The following is a 24532-nucleotide window of genomic DNA, read 5'->3' as shown; positions in this document are numbered from 1 at the left end:
AACTGAACTACGCTGGCCATTGAGGGGGGGAGGGAGGGAAGGAGGAAGTTAGGGAGGGAGGGAGGGAGGGAAGGAGGGAAGGAGGGGGGGGGAGAGAGAGAGAGAGAGAGAGAGAGAGAGAGAGAGAGAGAGAGAGAGAGAGAGAGAGAGAGAGAGAGAGAGAAACATTGATTGGTTGGTTGCCTCCCATATGGTCCAAGATTGAACCCACAAACTGGACATGTGCCTTGACCAGGAATCAAACTGGTGACCTTTCGGTGCATGAGACAGTGCTCCACCAATTGATCCACATGAGCCAGGGCATCCCTTCATTTTATTTTTCTGGCATCTCTGCATTGACAGATGCTGAGTAGATCTTCAGGATAAACCTAGTGCTTGTCTAATGGCTGGTTGGCATACTATTCGTTCTCATAGCTTAGTTTAGAAACATGCCAAGATCAGGCAATTCTAGTCTGAAAGTCTGATGATTCAGCTACCTCATAGTACTGTGGACAACTAACTCCCAAATGGATGAAGAGAGCCTGGCCACCTATCCAGCTTAAACTATGTACCAGGCCCGGGGGGGGGGGGGGGGGTGCTGGATTCTGGAAAACTTGATCAGCTTCCACAGCTTTGAATGTGAGGATTCTGAATTCTGGAACACAAATCTTCATCTATCCTGGAAAATGTCTCTGATCTCTAGCTGGGTGTTCAGGTGATGCTGATTTCTTTCTGTATGCTTCAAATAAGCCGCTCTCATTTGACTTATCCCAATAGAATCTGTGCCTGCTTTCCAGCAACCTGGACCTTCTTTGGGTCAGGCAGGATCACGGTCAGCTTTGATTAAATGGCAGGTTTCTCCCTCCTTCTCACCTGCTTTCTGTGGATTGGTCTGCCTTGTCTGTGAATCTAACTGCCACTATATTTAGTCTCCCTCTCAGTCTACCCTCCTTAGTAGAAAGATTGCTTCACTCAGTTCTCTTGGATGAGTCCTAACCTTCTTGCCTACTGATGTCCCAACTGCTCAGCAGAGACATATTCAGGGTTCCACAACCGGAACCAAAAAGCCAGCTCCCAGGCAGCTGAAGGAAGCCCACAGATTTGTATGCTTTCCTGCTATCTTGGAAACCTAGGTTTCTGCCCAGATGGGGGGCGCGGCAATACTTTCTCAACACGTTCATACAAGCTCCAGGACAATAGGAAATGCTGCAGAATTTCCCTGTGTGGGACTTTCCTTCCAACGCAGCCCACTCTGAGACTCCTCTACCGCCTCAGGCAAAGCTTGGCCTCAGAAACTAGTTCTTGCTCATCAACTCTGCATGCAAGAAAACCTAAAATGTATTAAATCAATAGTAAAAAGCATATAAAAACCATACAGTGGTGTCAGATAGGTAGACTTATGGGGGTGATCACTTTCTAAGTTATCTAAATGTCTAATCACTATGCTATACATCTGATACTAAATTAATAGTGTGTGTCAACTATAATTGATTTAAAAATTAATTTAAAAAAAGATCATACAGTGTTTCAAGTGGCTAAAGAAATTTTTTGCTTTTTAACCTTCTCTGCAATAGACTCTTTCTGGCATTGGACAGGACCTCATCTTAAGGATATGCCAGCAATATTATTTTGGAGCAAACGTGGCAGAACACTACATTGGCTGGTCCTCACCTTTAAAAAATATTTTTTAATTTTTCTTTATTGATTAAGTAAAAAATTATTTTTATTGATTTTGAGAAAGAGTAAGGGAGATGGAGAGAAACATCAATGTGAGAGTAAAACATTGATTGGCTGCCTCCTGCACACCCCCTATTGGGGATCATGCCTGCAACCCAGGCATGTTCCCAGACCAGGAATCAAACTAGCAACCTCTCAGTGCTTGAGACAATGCCCAGCCAGTTGAGCTATACTGGCCAGGGCTGGTTCTCATCCTATATAATGAAGAGGTAATATGCAAATTAACCAGCACTTCAACACACAAGATGGCTGCTCCCATATGAACACAAGATGACTGCCACAAGATGGCCAGCAGGGGAAGGCAGTTGTAGGCAATCAGGCCAGCAGGGGAGGGCAGTTGGAGGTGACCAGGCCTGCAGGGGAGGGCAGTTGAGGCAATAGGGCCAGCAGGGGAGGACAGTTAGGGGCAACCAGGTCTCAGGGGAGTGCATTTGGGAGCAACCAGGCTGGCAAGGAGGGCAGTTAGAGGTGACCAGGTTGGCAGGGGAGGGCAGTTAGGGGCAATCAGACTGGCAGGGGAGCAGTTAGGTGTTGATCAGGCTGGCAGGGGAGTGGTTGGGAACCAGCAGTCCTGGATTGAGAGAGATGGATGTCCGACTGCCAGTTTTGGCCCATTCCCAGTGGGATTGGGCCTAAACTGGCAGTTGGACATCCCTCGAGGGGTCCCAGATTGGAGAGGGTGCAGTTTGGGTTTAGGGACACTCCCACAAGCCCCCCTAAAACTGGGCCTCTAGTCTTTTAATAATTAAAGAGCCTTTTGGATTTTGGGTTTTTTTTTTATAAAACCCTAATCTACAAAATTGGTGCCAAGGAGGATACTGTTATCAAGGACTTATAAATAGATACTTTCCTGGGATCTATAGCATTTTACATTAGATACATGATAAATAATGTCAATTTCACAGTTTTGCCCAGTGAAAGAAAAAGTTATTTTTTCTTTATTGCAAGCTTTATTGTTATATAATGTAGAAAAAAGTCCGAAGTACTCTTTAAATTTGTTTAATGTTTATGTTGCATGCTTTTATATATGAAAGGAATTTTTCCAAGGGTTCAAAAATATCGACAGGCCATAAATAATTAACAATAACAAAAAGTCAGTAATAAATATGGCATCCTCAAAATGGAAATGGCCAACATTCCAGTCTTTCATTTTCTTCTGGGCCAATATCCTTAGATATCAACTTGTGAAACTCCTCATTTCCACAGAACAGAATGAAAGCCGCATTGCCAGAATTTTTTAGCTTACATTTTGGAATCACTGTTTTTTTATTTTTATTTTTTTGTTAAATCTTTATTGTTTAGATTATTACAGTTTTCCCTCTCCTCTCCCCTCCCCCCCATAGCTCCCTTCCACCTGGTACCCTGCCCTTACCCCAGCTTCCCACTGTCCTCATCCATAGATGTATGATTTTGTCCAGTCTCTTCCCACACCTCCCACAACCCTTTCCCCTCAAGGATTGTCAGTCCACCCCCTTTCTGTACCCCTGATTATATTATATTCACCGGATTATTCTGTTCATCAGATTTTTTATTCACTTGATTTTTAGATTCACTTGTCAATATATATGTATTTGTTGTTTATAATTTTTATCTTTACCTTTTTCTTCTTCTCCCTCTTCTTAAAGAATACCTTTCATCATTTCATATAATTCTGGTTTGATGGTGATGAACTCCTTTAGCTTTTTTTTTTTTTTTTTTTTTTTTTTTTTTTTGTTTTTTTTTTTTTTTTTTTTTTTTTTTTTTTTTTTTTTTTTTTTTATCTGTGAAGCTCTTTATCTGACCTTTAATTCTGAATGATAGCTTTGCTGGGTAATCTTGGTTGTAGGTTCTTGCTATCCATCACTTTGAATATTACTTGCCACTCCCTTCTGGCCTGCATAGTTTCTGTTGAGAAATCAGCTGACAGTTGTAGGCACACCCTTGTAGGTTGGTAACTGTTTTTCTCTTGCTGCTTTTAAGATTCTCTCTTTGTCTTTTGCTCTTGGCATTTTAATTATGATGTGTCTTGATGTGGTTCTCTTTGGATTCCTTTTGTTTGGGGTTCTGTGAGCTTTCTGGACTTATAAGTCTATTTCTTTCACTAGGTGGGGAAGTTTTTAGTCATTATTTCTTCAAATAGGTTTTCAGTATTTTGCTTTCTCTCTTCTTCTGGAACCCCCATAATTTTGACATTGAGGTTGTCCCAGAGGCTTCATATACTATCTTCATATTTTTGGATCCTTTTTTCTTTTTGCTTTTCCAGTTAGGTGTTTTTTGCTTCTTTGTATTTCAAATCTTTGACTTGATTCTTGCAATCCTCTAGTCTGCTGCTGGATCTCTGTATATTACTCTTTATTTCAGTCAGTGTATGCTTAATTTTTAGTTGGTCCTTTTTCATATCCTCAAGGGTCTTGCTAAATTTATCAGCCTTTTCTAGAAAATTCTTGAAAAACCTTATAACTGTGGTTTTGAACTCTATATCCAGTCATTTGCTTTCCTCCTTTTCTTTCATTTGTGACCTGTTTCTTTGTCTCAACATTTTGACTGCTTCCCTGTGTTGATAGAGTGGCTTTGTGTGCTAGGTGTCCTTTAGGGCCCAGTAGCTCAGCCTCCGCATTTACTTGAGGCGGACACTCTTAGTGCACCACTTTGTGGGCTGTGTGCACAGTCTTGTTATAGTTAAGCCTTAATTGTTGTTGGTATCACTGGGAGGAATTGATCTCCAGGCCAGTTGGCTGTGAGGATCAGCTTTGTCTATCATGGGAGACTTTCTGTGCTGGAGACACCCTTATGGGAAAAATCTTGCTTCAGTGTGGCTTTGGTGCTCACTGAGTCTGCCCACTGAGTGTGTCCCTTAACCTGTTAACCAAGCGGGACCTATAAATACGTCAAACGTAAACAATATCGGGAATGGGTAGGACGTATGAATACGTCCTTGAAATATATGTTGTGTCCCGAGAGGGACGGTATATATTTTTTGTAATCTTTTTTTTTTAATATTTTATTGATTTTTTACAGAGAGGAAGGAAAGGGGAGGGATAGAGAGTTAGAAATATTGATGAGATGAGAGAGAAACATCGATCAGCTGCCTCGTGCACACTCCCTACTGGGGGTGTGCCAGCAACCAAGGTACATGCCCTTGACCGGAATCGAACCCGGGACCTTAAGTATAAATAAATAAAAAAATAATATGAAATTATGTCCTCCGGGTGTGACGTACTGACACGTCCTAGTGAAAGAGTACGCGCCCATTACAGGTTGCGTCATTAAAAAGGGAACTCCCCGGTTAACAGGTTAAGGATCTGAGGAGTTGTAATATGGATGGTCCTACTCTGATCCATGGGTACACTGGCTCTTGGATCTCCAAGGAGGTGCTAATTTAGCCTCTGCCTGAGGCCACCCAGCAGGAGCTACAGAGAGATATGCAGATTCCTCTTCTTTGTTTGGGTTTTGGAGGTGCCCAGATGAGGCCCAGCTGTGAAGCAATTCAAGCCTCTGTGGGGTCTTAGGCCTTCTTTTGGATATTCTAGGTCTCTTTGACTCAGCTGCAATTTGTTAAGTAGGTTTAGATATCAAAGGACCAGGCCATTCATATGCAAAAGCCTCTGCACATAGCTTAGGTAGGGCAGAGTCTCAGGGCAGAGCAAACAGCAATGGTTCCCTTCAGCCCTGCCATAAGAGGCCTCCGGGTCCCAGTGTGCCTTGGTAATCGCTGCAAGCACCTCTGAGAGAAAGCCACCCTTGAGTTCTGCCCACTGCCAGACTGTCCATTTTCTCCCCATATGAGTCTGGGTCCCAAGAGTCTTGCCTGGAACTGGAGTTCAGAGCAGTTGGGAGCTTGTGTCTCCCTGCAGATTGAGAAAGACAGCTGCATACTCAGTTGTGTGTGCCTCCATACCTCTGCACTTTGTTTCTGCAGTTCCTCTGAGTCTCAGTGTGCTTTTCTCTTCCCTTCTAATTGTAGAATTTCCACTTATCTAACCTTCCTGTGGTTCTGGATGATGTCCTTTTTGTCTTTTAGTTGTAGTTTTGAAATGGTTGTGGGAGGGTAGGGAGATCTGGGGGAGATAATAGATCAACCGAAGGACTTGTATGCATGCAAATAAATACAACCAATGGACACAAAACTCTGGGGAGGAAGGGTATGTAGGGGGGGGGGGGCAATGTTAAAATATGTACACAGAGAATAATTTAATAAAAAAAAATGTAAAAGGAAAAAAATAAAATAAAAAAAGAAAGAAATGGTTGTGTGAGGCAGCAATTTCAGGTGTTTACCTATGCTGCCATCTTGGTTTCTCTCTCTGGAATCAGTGTTTAATTCCAGCTGTCACAAAAGTAGAGCCACCTGAAAAGATTCATCTTGCCTCTAGTTTCTTCAAAAAAAATTGAGAAGAATTAGATAAGCTGGGTTATACATATGGAAATTAAATAAATAGAACTCTTATATTAGAAGTTCAAACTTAAGCCTGGTCTTAAGGAAGAAATTTTATTCATTCTTCTTTGAATAAGTATTACTTGAGCACCTATTCTTGCCAAGTACTATACTAGGCTCAGGGAATATAGTGTTGGGCAAAACAGATGTGAGCCCACCTTTTATAGCATACAATGCAGATGGTGAGACATACTGGGTGTACTGGCTAATAATACATGGAGTTACACATATGTTGATATGTATGTGATTTGATATGTATACTATTTTGTTGTATTGAGAAGTTAACTTCATATGTCAAATTTGCTGAAGATGTTAACATTATAGATAATTTTACAGTAAAAATGTTGAATTTCGTGACAAAAAAAAATAGCATTTGCGAGAAGTTTTAATTCATACTTTATTTTGAAGAAAAGCACTGCTAAATAAGCTTATAGAGAACATGTTCCATCTCAAGATACTTGTGAATGCTGGTTTAAACTATTTAATAGTGATGATTTCTATGTGAAAGACAAAGAATGCAAGGCAACTGAAAAATTTGAAGACCAACAATTACAAGCATTATTGGATGAAGATGCGCATCAAACTAAAAAACAACTTGCATAAAGATTAAACGTTGCCCAGCAAACAATTTCCAATCATTTATAAGAAATGGGAAATACTTTAAAGGAAGGAAAATGGGTGCCACCTCAACTGAATGGAAAACTGAAAAGTCATCAGTAAAACATTGCTTCAATAGCACACACACACACAAAAAAGTCTTTTTTGCATCGAATTTGACTGGTGATGAAAAGTGGATTTATTTTGATAATCCCAAATGCATAAAATCATGGGTTGATCCAGGTCAACTATCAGCAATGATTACAAGGCCAAATCGCTACAGAAAGAAGACAATGCTCTGCATTTGGTGGGTTCAGGAAGGTGTGTGTATTATGAGCATCTGAAACCAGGTGAAACCGTTAATACTGATCGCTACTAACAACAAATAATCAATTTGAACGATGCTTTGATTGTGAAACAACCAGAATATGCCAGAAGACATGGCAAAGTAATTTTGCTTCATGATGACGCACCATCACACACTTCAAAACCAGTTAAAGACACATTAAAATATCTTGCCTGGGAAGTATTCACCCACCTGCTGTATTCACCAGACCTTGATCCTTCAGATTACCACTTGTCCTGATCGATGGCACGTGCACTTTCTGAGCAGCACTTCAAAACTTACAAAGAAGTGAATAATTGGGTCTCTGAATGGTTTGCCTCAAAACAAGAAAAGTTCTATTGGGTCAGTATGCACAAATTACCTGAAAGATGGGGAAATGTGTAGCTAGCCGAAACCGGTTTGGCTCAGTGGTAGAGCGTCGGTCTGCGGACTGAAGGGTCCCGGGTTCGATTCTGGTCAGGGGCATGTACCTTGGTTGCGGGCACGTCCCTGGTAGGGGGTGTGCAGGAGGCAGTTGGTTGATGTTTCTCTCTCATCGACGTTTCTGGTTCTCTATCTCTCTCCTTTCCTCTCTGTAAAAAATCAATAAAAATAAAAATAAAAAATAAAAAGAAATGTGTGGTTAGCGATGGACATTACTTTGAATAAAACACTTTTGATGTTTCTCTTGAAATTATCGTATTTTCTTTGATAACAAAATCAAAGATTGGTTTCTGGCACCAGGGCCTGACTGTGGGGTGAGGAAAGACTTTCCTGAGGAAGGATGACAGATGGCCAGCCAAGAGGGGGGCGAGGGGAGGAAGGGAAAGCCTGGTAAGTGGCATTAGGGGACCAGAGGCCACTGTGGTCAGGGGAAAGAGTAGTTAGAGAGGTAAGCAGGGCCAGTTCTGGATGATCCTTGAAGGCTTAACAATTTTAGTTTTTATTTTAAGAGCAGCAGAATATCAGGAAAGAGTAAAGCTATCAAATATGCATTTATAAAGATGATGCTGGCTGCCTGGAGTCTATTGCTGTTTGTTTAGGCAAGAGAACTCAAAGGCTTGGTATGGAGGAGGCAGAAGAGAAATAGAGAGATGGATACCTTTGAGATTGATTGAGGCTGGGGAGGATGGGAAGTAAGAGTGAAGCAAAGGAGGGTTTCTCTGATAACTCCTCCATGTCTAGCTATGCTGAAAGTCTGGCACCTAAGGCAAGGAGCTTCTGGAAGATTTCTGAACAAGCTGAAATTTGTTCATCTCTCAAATTTACACTCTTATCTGTACTTTTGCAGGTACCACATGCGCTACTCCAACATCTATTGAACACGCAAACATCCAAGTCAAGAGTTATAACGAGAACTCCAGAGAGCGTTATATTTGTAACTCTGGTTTCAAGCGTAAAGCTGGAACGTCCAGCCTAACTAAGTGTCTTCATAACAAGGACACAAATATTACCCAGTGGACAATTCCCTCTCTCAAATGCATCAGTAAGTACCTGCCCCTGCACCATCCCTCCCTGCCACTCTTGCCAAGGACACATAGACTTCAATGCTGCAGTGTGGGTAATGGAATAGCCCATCTGAGGGGCCAAGAGTTTTGTATTTAGGTCTGAGGCTAAATTAACCAACAGGCCTCTAAACAACACCTCTGAAGGTGGAAATACATGGGCTTTGGAGCGGAGAGGGTGTCACACAATTCTGGCTTCAAATCTTGGCTCTGCCACTTACCTAAACCTATGAGACTTTGAGCAAGGGCCTTCATATCTCGGAACTCTGGTTTCTCATATAGAAAATGGACCTGATGTCAACATTGTAGCTTGTTTGTAGAAAGATTCAGTGAAACCTGGTAAATATTAACTATTATTACCATCGATGCTTTAAGATTGTGGTAGCAAGAATTTGGCTACAGATAAGGATGTGTGCTCAAGTGTAGTTACTTCCCTGAGGGCTTTTCCAGTTTCTCCCTAGAAGGCATGCAGGGAAATTATTGTCATTCTCCAAAGGTATCCATCCCAGACTGCGGAGACACATGGCACAGATTCCCTAACTTGGTTACCCACGTCGGGTGTCCAGTCAGTGTCCAGAGCAAGTGTGAGGGAAAGTCCCAAGAATCGATTTTTGTAAACCACCTACAACTAGATAACCATGCCAGAAGGAGCCAATTAATCTTGTGGCGGAAGCCAATTGTGCCATTTCCAGAAATTCTAATCCACTTACTCTAGGAAAAACATTAAGCCACAGTCTTCGGATTTAACATTCATTGCTTACTTGGTGCATGTCCAGCAGTGAGTGAGATCCTTTCTCATATAACATTTGTGAAAACTGCCAACTTCTCTATGGGGGAAGCAGAGGGGTAAGGAGATGAGGGGAGGTTTTGTTTATTTATTTATCCTCACCGGATGATTTTTTTCTATTAATTTTTTAAAATTTTCTTTATTGATTAAGGTATCACATATTTGTCCTCAACTCCCCATTCCAATCCCCCACCCCCACCCCCAAAGATGCCCCCACCCCCTATTGTCCTCGACCACTGGTTAGACTCATATGGATGCACACAAGTCCTTTGGTTGATCTCTCCCTTTTATCCCCACCCTCCCTTTGAGGTCCAACAGTCTGATCCATGGCTCCTTATCTCTGGGTCTGTTCTTGTTCATCAATCTATGTTGTTCACCATTTCCCCTAGATGAGTGAGATCATGTCCTACTGGAAATAAGAATAAAAAATGAGACAAGCAATAATCGTTATGCTAAAAGGCATTTGAATCAGTCTGTAAAGAGTTTCTTTCTGGGCCACCATCTATTGATTTTTAGAGATAGTGGAAGGGAGGCAAGGAGGGCAGTGGGGAAGAGGGGGGTGGACATGGATATATTGCCTCTTCACAGGGCCGCAACTAGTAATGGGGATCAAAATGCAACTCAGGGTCATGCTTTTGATCAGGAATCAAACCTGCAAATTGAACCCACGACCCTTTGGTGCATGGGCCCAACCACTTAGCAACACCAATCAGGGCAGAGGGGAGAATGTTCTATAGCAAACTCACTTTATTGTAGGACTTCTTGGAGAGCCAAGAATTTGTAGTGTTTAGGCCACTGGTAGCCCTCCCCCTCAACCTCTCTGTCTCTTTGCATGACTGTCATGCAGACATCAGAGGCAGAGCAAGGAGAAAGCGTTCTACTTGATGCAGAGGACTGACTGGCCCTTTCCCTGATCTTTTCAAGGATGCATGTATATATACAGCCTTGGAAGATGGAGACAGCACCTCCCCCTGGAGAAAAGGCAGACATGGTCATGCCATTAATAAAAGACTCAGGTTCCCTGAGCTCAGGCTTCCGCTGTTGTGTTGCAGACCACTGGATGTATCTGTTCTGGCCCATCCATGTTGCCTCCGTGGGGCTTAGGGATGAGGGAACTGCTACAGATTTGCTGATATTCCTGCTGCCTATTCTGTTTGCAGTCTGTGCTTGTATTTGCAGGAGAACTGCAAGTTGGGAAACATTGATTGTAGTTTATTTCTTGTGCTTCTGGCCTATCCTAGGAGGCCAAATGTATCCGTTTTAAATTTGTATGTTTATTTGTTGTTTATATCCAGTTCTGAAGCCACCCAAGTTCCACCCGCAGGATCATAAATTCCATGTGGTTGTCCTCTCTCTAGGAGACCCCTCCCTGACTCACCAAAGGCCATCCTCCACAGTAGCGCCAGCAAGGGTGACCCCAGAGCCAGAGAGTCCTTACCCTCCTGGAAAAGGTAGGAATGTTGGGAGTTTTTTAAGGATTCCCATTCCCTGCTAACACTCAGGTCCCCACAGATCCCTCAGATACATGGACCACAACTGAAGTTTCAACACAAACTTACATAATAGAACAAAACTTTTTAAAAATCAAGAACAAAAATTTACCTTAGCTTAAATTTTCTGTTTTAAATCAAAGGAGCTTGATATCCAGGTTTTATATGTGGATGGTTAAGAATGGATTGAAATCCACTCTTATTACGACAGATCAAACTTAACTGTAGACTGCTATCCTTGTCAAAACCATGGAGGATCTGAGGTTTGGCCTATCTCACATGTTAGTCCACCATGGTTTTGGGGTACTGGCAGAAAACACAGCACGCCTGGGTCAGAGCTGTGGCCATCACTTTGTAAAGTATATAGATGTTGAGTCACTATGTTGTGTACCTGAAACTAATATAATACGGTGTCAATTATGAATAATTTTTTTAAAAGCAAAAAAAAACAGAGTTCTGGTTCTAGAAAGAGCTCTAAGTATTAATAACAAAAGAAGTGAATTTCAGAAACATGAGACACCTACGCAGAATTACCTCCCAACAGTCCTAAACACCAGCAAGTGAACTATGATGGCGCTGGTGTAGCAGCATTGCCCAAAGCTGCCAGTGTGCCACATTTCCACTGAGTCTTAGGTAATCATCCATCCCAATTTCCTGAGCACTGTCTCAGTGTTAAGAAAATTTGAAATCTTGGGTGCTAAATATCATGGGACAATGTGCCCCTTATTTTACACAACTCTTTAAAAAAAAAAAAAAAAAAAAAAAATATATATATATATATATATATATATATATATATATATATATTTTTTTTTTTTTTTTTTTTTTTTTTTTACAGAGAGGAAGAGAGAGGGATAGAGAGTCAGAAACATCGATCAGCTGCCTTTTGCACACCCCCTACTGGGAATGTGCCCACAACCAATGTACATGCCCTTGACTGGTATCGAACCTGGGACCCTTCAGTCCGCAGGCTGATGCTCTATCCACTGAGCCAAATGGGTTTTGGCTTAACTCTTGATTTTTTGTGTCCCATTTTCCAATTTGTGGCTTTTCCTGGCCCTTTCTCCTCCCCTCCAGGCACAGTCACCCTGTTATACCTGGCACACCTCCCTAGAGCAGGGCTCCTAATCTTGGCTGTCCACTGAGGTCACCTTGGAACTCTCGAGAGCAACCTGGGAATAAGAATTCTAGAAGCTCCCTGGGTAATTCTTAGGTAGCCAGAGCCGAGAGCCACTGCTGAAGGGAGGATGGAGAGGCCAAAAAGGTTTCCTTCTAGTTAGCTGGCTACAAACAGAAGGCAGAGGCTGAGGTACTGGCTATATTTAAGTTTGGGCAGTTCTAAGCTCCTTTGATCGAAGTCAAATCTGATTCACCCAATTAATGAAAATCATCAAGTGGCCTCTCCCAGTTCTGCCTTCATGTGCCAAACACTTGGTCAGATGAAACTGCACAGTCAAAATCTCAGATGTGAGACTGTCATCTTTGACACAGAGTGATGTTGCCATGGGCACTTGGATGGGAATGCTCTGGGGCCATGGTCGGCAAACTGCGGCTCGAGAGCCACATGTGGCTCTTTGGCCCTTTGAGTGTGGCTCTTCCACAAAATACCACAGCCTGGGCAAATCTATTTTTGAAGAAGTGGCATTAGAAGAAGTTTAAGTTTAAAAACATTTGGCTCTCAAAAGAAATTTCAATCATTGTACTGTTGATATTTGGTTCTGTTGACTAATGAGTTTGCCGACCACTGCTCTGGGGTACTCTATGCAAAGTACCTGGAGTGCTGGCAGTCTGGGTAGTATGAGGACATGAAGGATTAAGGGGCATAGGACCTCTCACACTATCTGGGCTGGGAGCGCATGAAGTAGCCCAAATAATGTGGCCGGACGGCCAAAGATGCCAAGTCTGGGGCAAAGCCAAGATACTCTTTAAATACACTATCGTTCAGATGGGCGGCATCTCAGGCTCCCCCTTATTTAGAAAACGTGTGTAAAATAAACTAAGGCCAGCATCCCAGACACTTTGGCTTTGGCAAATACAGTCCCACTTGTGTGTCTTTTTTGTTTGTTTGTTTTGAGACCAGTCTTCTCTAGTAAACAGCCTGGATCTACTCTAATCTTTGTAATTTATTCTGCAAACCTTCTAGCTTTCTCAAAAGTCTCGTGGCCACCCCGGATGGCTGACTATGTTAAACACTTAAGGGATTTTCGTAAAGATCCATGGAGCAGTGTGTGGGGGAGGGCTGGCCCAGGTCGGGCTCCTTGGAGCACGGATTAAGTTCATTCTCTTCTGGAGCTGAGAAAGTTACTATTTGTGGGAACCCCTTTCACGTTCTGTGAGATTCAGGGTTCTGGTTCAGGGTTTGGGTTCTGGAGAAGGCCGCACACAAATGAAAAGAGACTTTAGAAAAGATTTTAATTTGGGAAATGGGGGCCAGGCGGTAGTCCAACTCTAGTGGGAGAACTACTTCTCGCTCTGGCTTTTCCATCCCTTTTATTAAGATTAAAATTATAGGATACACCCATATTCCCTAGGCAGGAAACTCCAATAAAAGCCAATCAGTGAATTTAGGACTAACAAGTGGGGGCTTCTTCAACTACCAATATCTAGTAATTAGCTCTGACCCAAAGCAACTAAGGATGACCAGCCCTCCGAATTCCCTGTCCACAGCTCTCTATTATTAAAATAATGATCGGCTTCAGCAACTATTCTAAACATTTATGTTCTCCATGTGTTGTACCTTCTGACAGAACCAGCTTTCATGTCCAAGCCAGACACCATAGTGGCCACAAAGCCAGCCGTGGTACCGGGCTCCAGGCTGATGCCATCCAAACCTCCTGCAGGAACCACCGGGGTAGTCAGGAATGAGCCCTCCCAAGCCCCACCTCCCACAACTGCAAAGGCCTTGGAACACACTCCTTCCACCTCCCTCGAGAAGCTAGGTTGGCACTGGCTTTGCATACTTTACGGGAGATCAGCTCTCTGTCACAGCCTTCTTGCTCTGGTCTCTGTTTTGTGTTCTACCCTGGCTCAGTCCAGGTGAAAAAAGAAGTCCATTTCCCAAACATGCTAAGGCTCGCCGTATTAACCTGCTTTGCTAAGAATCTGAATACTCTCTGCCTCCTCCTAATATGGGAGGACGGAGGAAGCTCCCCACCCTCTGGAGTCACGATCTATGGGGTGGAAGAGCTCTCGGTAACCTGTACCTTATGCAAGGGCACATCTAATTCTTAAGCATGGCCCAGCCTCTAAATGAATTAATTACCTTGCTTGTTCTTTGCTAAAATGAGTTTGGCTGCCAGCCATGCATCTCTCAAGGCTTTAAGATAGGAACCAAATTGTGCAGAATTTCTCCTGCTTAATGAGAAGAGTATCTTTAGGACTACCATCATAACTGAGCTGCAATCTCTCCCCGCAGGTACACATTCATCCAATTCCACAGTTGTCACTGGTAAGTATTTCCCTTTGTCCTCGAAGTGTTGGAGCTCAGGGGACTTGTCCCAGGAAGCTGAATAGTCCTGGTTGAGCTCATCTTTGTAAAATAAATAAATAAATAAAAAATAAATAAATAATGCTTTATACAATACAATAGTGGTTGCTCAGTAAATGTTAACTTAATGTTTTGATCAGCACATTGTTACTACCAATATCATTTGTTTTTTAAATAAGGTTATAAAAGATAGCACAACTTTTAAAGTTGCTTTTTTTAGTCAAACAGAAATATTGAATGAATAAGTAGTGAATGAATGAGAAAATTATTAAGTAAATTTGAGGGCTTTAACATTTAAATAAATATTCAGGAAGTGTGGTGCATCATTTCATTGTCTTAAATATCTACTGCCTCACTTGGCAGCCCTTTTTATCAATAATTTTATTCAGTTTTTCCAAGATCTGGTCTCTGATCCTTAACTAAGCTATTCTTGAGGAGTCTCAATTGTAAAATAGAAGTCAAAATGTCATCTATGATGGTGTTTACATGGCCATATTCATTTAGTACACTAGGAGTGAGGAGTTCCTTTTTCTGTCACATCTGAAATTTTTGCTACAGTCAATATGCTCAGCTTTAACAGGAGCTACAGTTGTAACATTCATCTGTTCACTCAGTAGAAATGGAGATTCTATTTGTGGCAGGTCTGGTACTAACCTGCAATAAAATGCAGGCAGTTACTAGCCTTTCTCCTCACCCCCACCCCCAACTCTAATCCTCCTCTATCTCACGAAATCTCTTTCACTTCCCTTTTCTCTAATTCATGCACCCCTAGGAAACCCAAAAGGGTGGAGGACTTGGCAGTTGTTATCTTGGTCCATTGTTATAGAGATTCTGGTTTCAATTTCTTTACTAAATTATCTCCGTAGATAACTGAGGAAGAGGCCAAGTGTTTGAGTTTAAGTCACTGAGTTCAAATTACTTCTCTCTTGAGTTTGAGTCTGTAGTTTATATATATCCTCATTAAAAATAAACAGGAAGGAGCATTGTGAAATACAACTTATTGTTTATATCAACTTGCCTTTTCCAATAAATCTCTCTATGAACAGTAAATGCATGCTGAACTGCTTAGTCAACATGACGAAATAGTGAATCATCGGCTACAATATCTCTGCTAATAAAGATTTTTGATTTTTAGTCAAAAAACTTTCACTAGTTTTCCAAGTTTGTTGTTATTTCTTTTAGAACAACTTTTCTATGCTTTTTCTACAGCAAGTAATTTTGGTTTTGCACTTTACTGTTTCTTCTGATTACAGCAACATTGCAAAAATATCAGGGGAAAATTTCTTAAAGAACATAAAGATTATCTATAATCCCACCATTACTTAATACTTTGATAGATATTCTTCAATATTTTTTTTGTGCCTATGATACACACATGGCTTACTGGATTTCTTTTGGCTCATTTTTATTTCAACCACCTTTTTTCACTTATGATATCACTAGAGGCCCAATACATGAAATTGCCCGGTTTCATCCAGAAGGACATGCAGAAGATCGTTTGGCTGTCCAGTCTAATTAGCATATTATGTGTTTATTATTATAGATAGGCATCTTTTCATGTTAATATAAATTAGTTTCACAAGTTTTAAAATATATTTTTATTGATTTCAGAGAGGAAGGGAGAGGGAGAGAGAGAGAGAGAGAGATAGAAACATCAACGAGAGAGAATCATTGATTAGCTGCCTCCTGCACACTCCCTATTGGGGATTGAGCCAGCAACCAGGGCATGTGCCCTGACAGAATCAAACTGTGACCTCTTAGTTCAGTGGTTCTCAACCTTTTTAATGTTGTGACCCTTTAATACAGTTCCTCATGTTGTGGTGACTCCCAACCATATAAAATTATTTTCATTGCTACTTCTTAACTGTAATTTTGCTACTATTATGAATCATAATGTGTTTTCCGATGGTCGTAGGCAACCCTACTAGTGGTTCTCAATCCACAGGTCGTGACCCACAGGTTGAGAACCACTGCTATAGAGCCTAATACCTAACTGTATTAAAGAGTCGCGGCATTAAAAAGGTTGAGAACCACTGTCCTATTTCATAGATCAAAGCTCATAGGTTCATAGGTCAAACTATAATACATCTACCAGGCCATTTCATAATTTTTAAAAGCTGAATAATATTCCATTGGATGGGTATTAACACATTTTAACTAATTTTCTACTGATATTTAGGTAAACATTTAAAAAATTATTTTACATAGTACTTCAGTAACTATTCCTATATATACTCTCCCATTTCCTTAGAGTGAATCCTAGAAGTAGAAATGGAGAGTTAATATATATGGTCTTCTCTAGAGCTTCTGTTATATTACCAATTACCTTTGAGAAAAACTGTACCCATTTACATTCACTGCTGGAAAGCAGAGAATCTGGGTGTTTCCCATTTCCATATACTTAACCTGTATTTCAATAGGGTTATATTTTAAATGCCAACCCATGGGGATTTACCCTTGCCTACAAGGTTGTGTGTTAGTTGTACAGGGACAGGTCTGAAAGTTTAATGGTCTAGGACCATGGTCGGCAAACTGTGCCTCTTTGGCCCCTTGAGAGTGGTTCTTCCACAAAATACCACGGCCTGGGCAAGTATTTTGAAGTGGCATTAGAAGTTTAAGTTTAAAAATTTGGCTCTCAAAAGAAATTTCAACCATACTGTTGATATTTGGCTCTGTTGACTAATGAGTTTGCCAACCTCTGGCCTAGGAGACTAATTGACTCATGGTCCACAGTGAGATGACTGGCTCTCCAGATGTTCAGGGTTGTCATCTTGCAGGTGGGGCAGCCAGGTGATTTTTGCAGGGAGATTTCATAATATTAAGGCAAGTTGGCAAAATCTGCTTGGAATTTATTATTCACTCGGTGTTTTAGAAATAGTTATGTTCACCTGCCCTTTTGCTTCCACACGAGGATCCCACTCTTCCTGTCTAATAAATCTCAAACACTGTCATTGCTGCTGGCCTTCCACCTCAAATCCTCCCACCATCCATGCTGTTCTTTTCAACTCAGTCAACAGTTTTTTCCTTTTCCTAAGCATTTCTTTATTCTCCTCTTACTTGTAAGACCTCTCTTATATAATAACACCCCCTCTTTCTCCTTATCACCCTTCCTCTGTTATAAAAAAAAAAAAGTAGCAAATAAATAATGACAATGGACTTGGAAGAAAAATGGCACTGCAAGCTATCATTTCTAAATCAGGATTCTGCAAAGCTGCAGAGAAGAGGGAGGTTGTGCCAGAGGACAACTGAGAAGGACCCTTACCATATCTACTTTCTTGACTTTGGATTTAGCAGCAAGCATTTCTTCTCACGAAGTGCTGGCCTCCTCATCCTCATATGTCCACCCCAGGTTCTGATCTCTGAGCCTCTTACTTTCCCCTCCTGATCTGTCACTCTGCTCAGGAAGGTCAAGGATTAGGAGCACAGGACATGAGATAACATGAATTGGACAGTTTGAACTGGCAGTGTTGGTGGAGAAGGAATTTACTTTTTGCCCAGAGGTAGAATAGATTGAATTGCATGGAACCTTAAGAAATATTAATAACAGTAAGCTGGTTGGGAAGGCATTTGTATCTCTCTGCGGGAATGTAAATAGTAAAGATTTTTCAGATTCTTAGAAATGAACCTTATAAGTGATGGTGATGGATGGAGGCTTGACCTGGGGTACTAAATACACACAACAGTGTACAAATATGAGTTGTAGAATTGTGCACCTGAAACCTGTATAATTTTGTTAACCAGTGTCACCCCGATAAATTAAATAAAAATGAAATGAATCTGAACTTTTAGGATGATACCAGCTTAGTTCTCTTCTTTTACAGTGGCAACACTCTCATCTGTTACTGTGCTTTGTGGAGCATTACTTCTGGTATGTTATTGTAAAAGATCAAGGTGAGTGGCACAAGAGAATCACACTGGACAAGATTCTTCCTTTCCTCCTAGAAAATAGTTCATTATTATGACTCTGAGCCTGCCTTCCCAATGAAGAATCCCTTTTTTGGCTAAAGACACAAGATCTCCCTCTCACCCCTCTTTTATGTTGGCCAAAGGTGTGTTGGGCCCTGGCTGGTGGTTCAGTTGTTTGGAGCATCATCTCAATATACCAAAAGATGGTTTTTTCGATTCCCAGTCAGGGCACATACCCAGGTTTTGGTATATGATCTGTACAGGAAGCAACCAATCAATGCTTCTCTCTCACACTAATGTTTCTCTCTCCCTTCCTCTCTCTAAAACATATCCTCAGGTGAGAATTTTAAAAAGCACACAACGGTGTTGGAGTTGAGCAGTCACAATGAACCAGTCTTAGAAAGCCATTTACTTTCCAAAGCAGGCCACTTGTCAGAAATGGGGCAATGAGAGCTGATGACACGGGGCCAATTTTACCAAGAGCCAATTCAGAAAGAAAGAATGTGCCAAATTACCAATTTGGTAGATATGCAATTTGTATCACTTCTTATCATATAGGCATGACTATATTCTTCTTCAATGCACTCATTAAATATGGAGATACTTTTTTAAAATATATTTTATTGATTTTGTACAGAGAGGAAGGGAGAGAGATAGAGAGTTAGAAACATTGATGAGAGAGAGTCATCAATCAGCTGCCTCTTGCACACCCCCCATTGGGGATATGCCCGCAACCAAGGTACATGTCCTTGACTGGAATCGAACCTGGGACCTTTCAGTCCCCAAGCCGACGCTCTATACATTGAGCCAAACCGGTTTCGGCTGGATATACTTTTTTTTTTATAAATATACTCATTCATTTAAGTCTTACTTTTGTATTTCTGATCATTAAAATTCTACATTTCAGCACTTGTGACAAGATTGTTTCTGCCACTTGCTGAAATTTCAGGCCTTATTATTTTTCTAATCATCAGGCATTTTTATCATTTTTTTTCATTAAAGCCTCAAATGACACATTAGCCTTTACTTAATTTATTTTTTAAATGCTCCTTAAACTTTTTAAAATGAATTTTTCTTTTTCTTTTAATATATTTTTATTGATTTAAGAGAGGAAGGGAGAGAACCATCATTGATGAGAGAGAATCATGGATCAGCTGCCTCCTGCACTCGCCCTAGTGGAGATCAAGCCTGCAATTTAGGCAAGTGCCCTTGACTGGAATCTAATCCTTCAATCCACAGGCCAATCAATGCTCTATCATCTGAGCCAAACCAGCCAGGGTTAGCCTTAATTTTATACTTCTATCAATTAGTAACCAGTATTTCAGTATTCCACATTGATGTAGTTGCTCTGGATCCTTTCTCGGCTTTATACAATCAATGAACATAAGATTTTTTGAAAATAAACTTTGTTACTAGTAAAAAAAATATTCTTTTGTAAATATCATATCAATATAAAAACTACACTGTTTTGAGCCTAACTTCAAAAAAATGAACATTTCATGAAATGCTACTGTAAAGCCAAAATGAAAGTATCTAAAAATTTACATAAATCTTCAAAACCTGTTAATACCATCTCAACCAACAAGAATTACCATAAACTCATAAATAGTTTAGAAATTAACTAAGATTACTATATTACTTAAGAACTTATCAAAAAATAAAAAAATTTAAAACGTTGGCGAAATGTATTTTAGAAGGATTTTTTAAATATCATAATAATTTCCATATAAAATGCTATATTTAGAGTTACATTCTTAAGAGATTATAATGACTATAATCATTGACTATATATTTTTAAAATATATTTTTATTGATTTCAGAGAGAAAGAGATAGATAGAAACATCAATGATGATAGAGAATTATTGATTGGCTGCCTCCTGCATATCCCACATTGGGAATGGAGCCCACAACCTGGCATATGCCCCGACTAGGAATAGAATCATGACCGCCTGTTCACAGGTTGAGATGCTGTTGGCTAGGCGACTATTTAAAAAAAAAAAAAAAAAAATCATACACAATCTTTTAAAAAAATAATACATTAAATTATGTTCTTTAAAAGTATTTGAAAACATAGTATATATGGCCAATAAATATGCTCATAAGAAAATATCAATATTCACAGACTATGTTAAAGAAATATTCATAATCACCTCTTTAAGAGTTGATTAACCTACTAAGAGGTAAACCTGCTTATTTTATTTTATTTTTTTATTTTTTATTTTTTTTATATATTTTATTGATTTTTTTTTTACAGAGAGGAAGAGAGAGGGATAGTTAGAAATATCGATGAGAGAGAATCATCGATCAGCTGCCTCTTGCACACCACCTACTTGGGATGTGCCCGCAACCAAGGTACATGCCCTTGACCGGAATCGAACCTGGGACCCTTCAGTTCACAGGCTGACACTCTATCCACTGAGCCAAACCAGTTTCGGCTAAACCTGCTTATTTTAAAATGTCCTTAAAAGTGCTTATCCTCGCAGGGTGGATTAAATAATGCATGGAAGAAATTGCTGACTCAGACACTCATGGCCTAAAAATCACACTGTTCAACAAAGAAACATGAAATTAAGGTGTTCTGCCTCCCCTCCTCTTGATTACTCAGGAACTGATTAATATATTTGTTTACTTTTTTAAATGTTTTTAATTTATTTGTAGAGGGAGAGAGATAGAAAGACACATTGATTGGCCTCCTGTACATACCTCTACTGTGGATCGAGCCCACAACCCAGGCATGTGTCCTGATCAGGAATTAAACCCAGTTCCTGGGTCAACGCTTAACACTAAGTGCCAAGAACTGTTTTTAAAAGCTTTATAAGTATAATATCATTTTTATCAGGATTATCACATCTGGCTTAGCTGATTCCTAGTTACTTTCTCCTCTTCTTGCCATTTGAGCTACCACTTTTCAGCAGAGGATTGGCAAGGAGGGGGGGTGGAGGGGTTGCTCCAATAGCATTTGGAAATCTTTGGTGAATAAGAGGATTAAAAATGCTGAAAACCCTAAAAATATAACACTATGTGCCCAGAGTACAGTTTTCTCCATGTGAGTGTTCAATAAGGACTGTTTACTCAATTTGAGGGCAATGCTCTCCTCTTTTCAAAACCTGTGAATTATTTCTTTACAGGCAAACTTCCCAGACACCCCGTGATCAAATGGAAAATATGGAAGATATCCCAATGACTGGGAGAACCAATGGCCGAGAGGAGGATACAGAAAGCAGCCACACAATCTAGGAAACTCCAAGGAAAAGCCAGGCCAGCAAGGGCTACAGCGAAGGCACCAACTCTGCTCTGGCCAGAGGGGACCTAGAAAAGACTCAAGGAGTCCGGGGCCAGGGAGAAGCCACCAAGATGTGCCCACCCGCAGCACTGTCTGCAGGAGTAGGCGCTCTAGGCTTAGGATGGAAGCTTGATGCCTGCCCTGCCTCAGATATGGGGCCAAGTTCCCAAAGTCCCAGGCATTGAAGGCCTCAGGTCTTCCTAACAGGGCTTTTATTTTATTATGATATTTATTCAGGATAACTTATCAGCTTGACTCTCTTCCATCCCTCCTCCTGACTGGCAGTTTACAAAGAAAAATATATCTGAGGCTCTAAGTGAATTCAGGAGGCTCCTCCTGGCTTGAGAGGTGTCTATAAGGATGACATTAGCTTTTGAGCTCCTAAAACTCTCTCCAGTTAGGTGCTCTGCTTGCACTGAAAGGGAGCAAAGAGATATTGTACCCAGTGAATTCTCTTAATTTAAGGATTCAGAAAGAAAACTGAACTCAGTGACATTTTCCATATACACATTTATATTTATACATCGTTTATTATCCTATATAATAAAAGCCCAGCGATCGAATGGCAGAACAACCAGTTGACCAGTCACTATGATGTGCACTGACCAGGGGGCAGACGCTCAATGCAGGAGTGGGAGCACTGCTAAGTCTGACCAGGATGAGCGGCTGCTCCCACTGCAAACTCTGGGCCAATGGGCAGGAACCCAGGTTGCGATTGTCCCCTCCTTACCCCAGGCTCCTCCTCCTTGCTCCCTTTCACCTCCTCGGACACCTGCAGGCTGCACAGCGTCTCCATCTCCACCACCTCCATGGCCTAGGCTCACAGAGCTGGACCCCTGAGGCTGGGAGGCGGGTTTCTGGCTGCCATGGGAATGAGGCCTACTCTACCGCTGTTGTCCTTGGGCCTGGCTCTGACCAGGTCCTCTGGAGAGGCTAGTGATCTGGTGCCACAAAAGATGCCAGACCAGGGAGCAGCCGCTCAGAGGGCCGGTCCACAGCCACTCAGCTGACCTGGATGAGCGGCGCTCCCATAGCAAGTCGATCCCCACGAGCCATGCCCCCCACCAGTACACGAATCCCATGCACCAGGCCTCTGGAATCTACACATTATGACTTCATTTTGAAATTGTATTCTATGTAAACAAAATAAAATGTCTATTTTCAATTTAAAAATGCAGTAAAACAATCACTGAGAAGAAATAAACATCAACAACAACAAAAAAGGACACCAAGCCCTGGCCAGTTGCTCATGGTTAGAGCGTCGGCCTGCGGATTGAAGGATCGTGGGTTTAATTCCCGGTCAAAGGCGCATACCTCAGTTTCAGGTTCGATCCCCAGTCCCAGTCAGAGGCAATAGATGTGTCTCTCTCTTGTCAATGTTCCTCTCTCTCTCTCTCCCTTCCCCTCCTTCCTCCCTTCTACTCTTCCTAAAAATCAATGGAAAAAATAACCTCGGATGAGGATTAAAGAAAAAAAAAAAAAAACAAACTAAGAGGAGAAAAAGCAGGAATGCAAAGTCCCAAATGGTTGAGCTCAGCTTTTCTAAAAGGAAAAAAAACAAAAAAAAAACAATCTTACCTAAAGCTGGATCACAGTGTTAGAGAATCTCTAATGGGATTTTCATGTAAGAAGCCACAAGTGGCAGATTATGGCCCAAGTACTCCTGGTACATACATGCTCTTGCTTTGCATTGTACTCTTTCTTCTTTTCTTCATTTCTTTGCTATTTATAACATTTTAAAAATAAAATCATGGGCCTAATTCCACATCCTTATTTTATAGATGAGAAAACTAAGGCCCAGAGAAGTTGACTTACCCAAGGCCACATGGCTCAATTAATGCCAGAGAGTTTGAACAGGATTTGGGATAGGGGCGGGGAGTAGTAGTCTTGACTATAAACCAGCTACCAATTGCCCAGTAACACAGCCAGGGGTAGCCAAGTAGCCATTACAAGCTTTTGAGAGGTGGGGCATAGCAACCAATTCATGCTCTTTCAGAAGATCCCAAATTGCTCTCCATATATATATATATATATATATATATATATATATATATATGAAATTGATTTTTTACAGAGAGGAAGGGAGAGAGACAGTTAGAAACATCGATGAGAGAGAAACATTGATCAGCTGCCTCCTGCACACCCTCCACTGGGGATGTGCTAGCAACCAAGGTACGTGCCCTTGACCGGAATTGAACCTGGGGATCCTTGAGCTCTATCCACTGAGCTAAACCAGTTTCAGCTCAAATTGCTCTTTCTTTTTCTTTGTGTCAACAATTTAGATGGTTTCGAAAGTGAAGAGTAGGAATTTAAAGACTGGTGCTGGGAATTTTAGAGCCACACCATTTTTACTATATGCAAATATTTTTTCAATGAATAGGAAAACTGGCTGCTAACATGTGAGCTGAGCCATTTTATTCACTCTTGGCCTTAATTACTTCATTATCCTAAAACTGCCTGATTTAAACTCTTCAGCTACTTGCCTCTAAGGTTCTAGGGCTGGCTCCAGTTTGTACTTTTTAAGAAGTGTTAAAAATTTGACCCTTGATATTTTAAAACTAATTTGACAGAAAACACAACTTTCATAAAAAATTGGGCAGATGTTCAGTAGAACCAAATTTTGTAAGGTTTCTATTGGGTGTAAGAGGGCTATGTCACAGGACTAATTGATAGATTTCGTGGTTTGGATTCACTGTGGTCTTTGGGAAAGACATGTTATAACAACTTCTGGGCCCATTTTGGAGCTTTAAAATCACTAGTATCAGGCCCATCACAGAAAAAAGCCCATGATCCATCAGTTACCAACCAAGTCCGAGCTGGGTAGATTACATGACAAAAATTAGATCTAGATAATTAGATCTGGACATAGAAGCAAGCAGGGTGGGATGGAGTTGGGGTCTGAAGGAACCACGAAGGGTGGAGAGGCATGGATAAATAAACAAATCTATGATTTTTTTTAAATACCTAAAGGGGTAAAGTGAATTCTTTTACAGGTGGTAGTTCTTCTAGGGAAGTTACAAAACC

At 41.0% G+C, this 24532-nt stretch overlaps 1 protein-coding gene across 10 annotated transcripts in view; it reads left to right on the top strand.

The window, feature by feature from the left end:
* The window catches only part of IL15RA (interleukin 15 receptor subunit alpha), a 36287-nt gene extending 13606 nt beyond the window's left edge, over positions 1-22681 (top strand). For 3 of the 10 annotated variants that reach the window (XM_045588488.1, XM_045588501.1, XM_045588493.1), the window contains exons 2-7: positions 8341-8535; positions 10637-10792; positions 13579-13770; positions 14247-14279; positions 18140-18209; positions 21354-22681. In XM_045588488.1, the coding sequence (XP_045444444.1) occupies positions 8341-8535; positions 10637-10792; positions 13579-13770; positions 14247-14279; positions 18140-18209; positions 21354-21462 (755 nt within the window). In that variant the 3' untranslated portion in view covers positions 21463-22681. The remainder of the gene's footprint in view (positions 1-8340; positions 8536-10636; positions 10793-13578; positions 13771-14246; positions 14280-18139; positions 18210-21353) is intronic. The other 7 variants (XM_045588509.1, XM_045588507.1, XM_045588515.1 and 4 more) reach the window with 7 other exon arrangements.
* The last annotated feature ends 1851 nt before the right edge of the window (positions 22682-24532 follow it).

The sequence above is a fragment of the Pipistrellus kuhlii genome, unplaced genomic scaffold, assembly GCF_014108245.1.
Source record: "Pipistrellus kuhlii isolate mPipKuh1 unplaced genomic scaffold, mPipKuh1.p scaffold_m20_p_1, whole genome shotgun sequence".
NCBI classification, from domain to species: Eukaryota; Metazoa; Chordata; class Mammalia; order Chiroptera; family Vespertilionidae; genus Pipistrellus; species Pipistrellus kuhlii.
The sequence above is the reverse complement of the archived record's forward strand: the minus strand, read 5'-3'. Positions and strand labels throughout refer to the sequence as shown.